A 4827-nucleotide genomic window follows, 5' to 3' on the forward strand; every position below is an offset into this window, starting at 1 on the left:
AGAAATATACGTATTTTAAAATCCAGAATTATTTTTAATATGTAACTGAGAAAGAAAACCTTTTTCAATTTGGTAAAGGCTTTCTGACTTTCTTTTTACGAGAATCAGAACAGAAAATATTTTTCAAATGTTAATTACTTAATTAATTTCATGTTCGGCCCTATTTATCGTTATTATCTCTATATATATACACAAAACCAAAATTTAAGTCTATCGCTGTATTTCCAAGTTCACAAGTTTCTTTAGTGCATGACGATCCAAATATTCTAGGAAGCATTTGACAATGGGACTTACGTATTAACTTTTCCGATAAAAATTACTCCTAAAACGACGACGTCATGCGACAGTAGAATTCTAAAGGGTAGAGCCGTTCTACATATAATATAAAGTTGGTAATAACAATAAACTGATAACATTGTTTTGTGGTAATCAAATTTCAGCTACATTATCATGAATAGATAGGAAGGAAGAGAAAAGATGCGTTTCCAACCAGTTTTTGGATTGAGGACCTTGTGATGATGATGCCACCTTTAACAACAAATATTTGACCGCTAGAATTTGACGGGCGTCATACGTCACCTAAAATTTTTGACGTAACTGTAATGTGTTGTAAAAAAGTCATTTTTTAGTTTTAGAATCCTTTTCTTTTTTAGTAGTCTTGTATATGTACATTAAAAATTATTATTAAAAGAAAACATGGACACATTGATGAACTTTTACAATTTGTTACAAGCCCGGTTTTTCGGACCATTCAAAAGCGGCGGCGAGGTCGTTATAGTGGTGCACGGTGGTGCGGGCAACACCCCAGACGAACGGATTCCCGCTAAACTGAAAGGGGTAAAAAAAGCCGCCTTAGAAGGCTACGACGTTCTAAGGTGTGGAGGTACTGTGGTTGATGCTGTAGAAGCGGCGGTGAAGTATTTGGAAAATGATGAACATTTTAATGCAGGTTTGATAACTATTTCTGGCCTGAGGGGTTGAAATTTTATAGATAGTTTTTAAAATGCATCCTTTCTGTTCTTGATTCGTAAGGAAAGGGGTCTGTTTTAAATGCCAACGGAGAAGTTGAGATGGACGCGAGTATAATGTCAGGAAATTGTATAGAACCGGGAACAGTTACTGTAGTAAAGGGTATTAAAAATCCTGTCAGGTATGTATCTAAGCCTATTTCTTTATCTGAAATAATTTCGACGGATCTATCTGTTGCTGTTGTCACCTGTCGTTGTTTAATGATCAGAGCGTCGGTGCGTAAAGCCAACGATCCCGGGTTCGTTTCCCGGCGAGGGTATAACAGCAGCAACAATTTTTTCCTAATTAATAAAAATGAATTTTCACGTTAATATTCAATAGAATTTTACATTTTATACCAAGATGAAGTATAATGTGTGTTAGCCCTTATGCGGGTGTTTTTTTATATGTTTTCAGCTTAGCGCGTCGAGTATTGGATAAAACTCCTCATATAAAATTAGCTGGGGAAGGAGCTCACGTTTTTGCAAAAAATGAAGGAATTAAAATCGTAGACCCGGGAGCGTTAGTCACCGGTTACGCACAAGAATTATTGGAATTACATAAAAAAGGAGAACTTTCTGACTGTGGAAAGGTATTAAAGACATTAAGTGATTATTAATTTTATACGTAGTCGAGGTGACGAAAGCCGAAACTATTTGAAACTTATAAAATACTACAAATGGCGCAGTAAACGCCATCTGTAGCACGATGCTACATTTTACGTAATACATATGCTACATTTTACGTAAGCATACGTAATCCTAAAATGTAGCATCGTGCTACAGATGGCGTTTACTGCGCCATTTTTAGTATTTTTTAAAACGCACTGTTAAGACAGCAGGTAAAAGTTGGTCTGTGTTCTGTCGTAGCTGCCTGCGACGCGCTGATGAGATCCAAAAAGATGGAAATCGCGATCAGCGTCTGGCAGTTTCGACACAATACAGACCACTTCGAATTATTTTATTTGAAACTTGTTTAAAGTTTCTAATATTCAATTGTAACGACTTGGTAGATTGCCAATACATTCCAACATTCTTTTAATTAACTTAATTGTTAGAGTGATGAACCGGACACAGTAGGGGCGGTTGCAGTGGACTGTAGAGGGCATGTTGCTGCAGCAGCATCCACCGGGGGATGTACCGGTAAATTGGCGGGAAGATGCAGTTCGTCAACCACAGCCAGTGGCGTGTACGCAGATGACAACGCGGGAGCTGTCGCGTGTACAGGTAATATTGAAAGACAACAAATTGTAGCTATTCGTAAAAACAGACGTTTTCACATTAAGAAACTCTTGGTGCTGACATATAATCCTTTTGTGTTTCGAATACCCAAAAAGATGTAACGTCTTCAGGTTTCTGTGTTAGGCCAATTACAAAAATAACACAAGAAACCTGAAGATTATACGTTATTTATCTGCTTACTAATATTATTATAATGAAGGCTAATAAGATTGTTTGTATGACTATACTATAAAAGGAATATCGTTTTTTAAGGTCATGGAGAAAGTATAATAAAATTTTGTCTGGCTCACAACATTATTCAAGAAATGGAGAATGGAAAGACGGCTGAAGCAGCGACGAAACAGTCTTTAGTGAAAATGCATGCTAAATTAAAAACTAGGGGTGGTAAGTAGTGTAAAAATATTCCAGAAATAGAAAATAATTTTGTAATTCTATTCTTTATAATATTTTAAGACATATTTCCCTTTTCCATTTTTTATTACAAGGAGTAGTTACCGAGGAGCAAGCACTTAAAGATTCACTAAATGCAGCGCTCCCATTGTACCTATACTGCTACTAGCAGTCGCGACAACTAGGGGCGCGCCTACTTCTGTTATTGCAGCGAACACTGCAAGCTCTAATTGAGTGATTATTTTAATGTAATCGCCCATAGTAAGACTCGAATGATATCTGGATCCCGTTTCTTCTTGGCATATGTTAGTGATAGACATCGAGCGCGTCTTCTACTTATGCTGCTAGTAGCAGTAGGCGATAACTAGGTGCGCCTACTTCTGCTATTGCAGCGAACACTGCAAGCTCTAATTGAGTGATTATTTTGATGTAATCGCCCATTGTAAAAGACTCGAATGACATTGGATATCTAAATACTGTTTCTCTTTGAAATATGTTAGTTACAGATACAGACTGCGTCTTCTACTTGTGCTGCTAATAGCAGTAAGCGATAACTAGGCGCGCGCCTACTTCTGTTATTGCAGCGAACACTGCAAGTTCTAATTGAGTGATTATTTTAATGTAATCGCCCATTGTAAAAGCCTCGAATGACATTGAATATCTAGATACTGTTTCTCTTTGGAATATGTTAGTTACAGATACAGAGTGTGTCTTCTACTTGTGCTGCTAGTAGCAGTAGGCGATAATTAGGCGCGCGCCTACTTCTGTTATTACAGCGAACACTGCAATCTCCAATTGAGTGATTACTTTAATGTAATTACCCATAGTTCCTTTTTGGCATATGTTAGTGATAGGTTCAGAGCGCATTTTCTACTTTTACTGCCAGGAGAAGTAGGCGATAGTTAGGCGCACGCTTAATTCTATAACTGCAGCAAATATTGTGCGCTCAAACTGGGCGATTGTATCACTTTTTAATTGCCCATTGCAAAGGAATCGAATGACATTGGGTATATACATACTGTTCCTTTCTGGAATATGCTACTGATATTGAGCGCATCATGTACCTACGGTAACAGTAAGCGATAAATGGGGTGCGTCCAGATCTGTTATTGCAGCGAACATTGCACCCTCCAATTGGATGATTGTTTCAGCTTTTAATCGCCCATTGCAAAGACTCGGATGAAATTAGATATCTGGATATTGTGTCTTTCTGGAATATGTTAGTGAAAAGTAGAAAATGCGTCTTCTAGTGATGCTGCTAGTAGCAGTAGGCGATTGTTAAGCGAGCGCCTAGTTTTGTAATTTCAGGGTGATCGTTTTAATTTTTCATCCCCCATTGCAAAAGAATCGAAAGACATTTGATATCTGGATGCTGTTTCTTTCTGGGGATGTTCTTAATTATAAATCATAAATTAGATTGGGTATTTCTGTGAAACAATTTGGATACTTTTTTTTAAGGTGCAACTGCAATTTCGACCCGCGGCGATGTTGGCATATTCTTTTCCACACCCAAAATGGTATGGGCGTATGTCAAAGGGGGTCGTCTACATTATGGAGTCAAGCCTGGTCAACACGAAATCATATGCTTTGAAAAGGCCAAATGAACATTATTGCAACGGAATAAATAGTTAATTAATATCTTATAATATGTAACTAAATAATGCAATTCATTCAGTTGTAACAAAGCCGAAAAAGAGAATTATAGTGTCTCAAAGGAGTTTTTATTTTCTTTTTCATTTACTACATTTAGTGTAAATGCCTCATGGAATCATACAAATAACAATAATAAGATCAGAAATAAAGGTCTAAAAAACATCATCAATAATAAAGGACAGAAAACACAACGGTCCATTGCGCGGTGTGCGACTGCGCAAAATCTCCTTGGTTACGTGTCACTATGGATGCGCACTGCTTTATTGCGCAGCGGACCGCTGAGTATATTAAGCAAGCCATGGTAATTTCTAATTTCCTGAAGGTTAGTATATAAAATAAAGTTTCTTAATAGGCATGCACATTGAACAAAAAACTATGGAGAGTTGAACTATTGTCTACACTACGTTGAATTGAACGGGTCTATCTAGTTAATGCGTATTATATTATCATTTTTCGAATAGAAAGCTTAACTTTTTGTAAATGTGGCAATTAAGAAAAGGGTTGTTGACTTTCAATGAAAATCGTGATAAATGCA

At 37.0% G+C, this 4827-nt stretch overlaps 1 protein-coding gene across 1 annotated transcript; it reads left to right on the forward strand.

Moving 5' to 3' along the window:
• The first annotated feature begins 579 nt into the window (after window positions 1-579).
• LOC108732801 (isoaspartyl peptidase/L-asparaginase-like) lies at window positions 580-4356 on the forward strand. The gene is made up of 6 exons (XM_018463762.1): window positions 580-949; window positions 1033-1150; window positions 1426-1600; window positions 2066-2234; window positions 2502-2633; window positions 4098-4356. The coding sequence occupies exons 1-6, from the start codon at window positions 697-699 to the stop codon at window positions 4241-4243; spliced, it is 993 nt and encodes a 330-aa protein (XP_018319264.1). The 5' UTR covers window positions 580-696; the 3' UTR covers window positions 4244-4356.
• Window positions 4357-4827: the final 471 nt, after the last annotated feature.

Source organism: Agrilus planipennis, unplaced genomic scaffold (genome assembly GCF_000699045.2).
Source record: "Agrilus planipennis isolate EAB-ADULT unplaced genomic scaffold, Apla_2.0 scaffold68, whole genome shotgun sequence".
NCBI lineage: Eukaryota > Metazoa > Arthropoda > Insecta > Coleoptera > Buprestidae > Agrilus > Agrilus planipennis.

What these genes read in the sequence shown, in the direction of transcription:
- LOC108732801 (XM_018463762.1), top strand. Translation starts at nt 697, where the DNA reads ATGGACACATTGATGAACTTTTACAATTTGTTACAAGCCCGGTTTTTC. An exon ending in TGATGAACATTTTAATGCAG is followed by an intron (nt 950 to 1,032) that starts GTTTGATAACTA and finishes TTGATTCGTAAG; the next exon opens with GAAAGGGGTCTGTTTTAAAT. An exon ending in GGTATTAAAAATCCTGTCAG is followed by an intron (nt 1,151 to 1,425) that starts GTATGTATCTAA and finishes ATATGTTTTCAG; the next exon opens with CTTAGCGCGTCGAGTATTGG.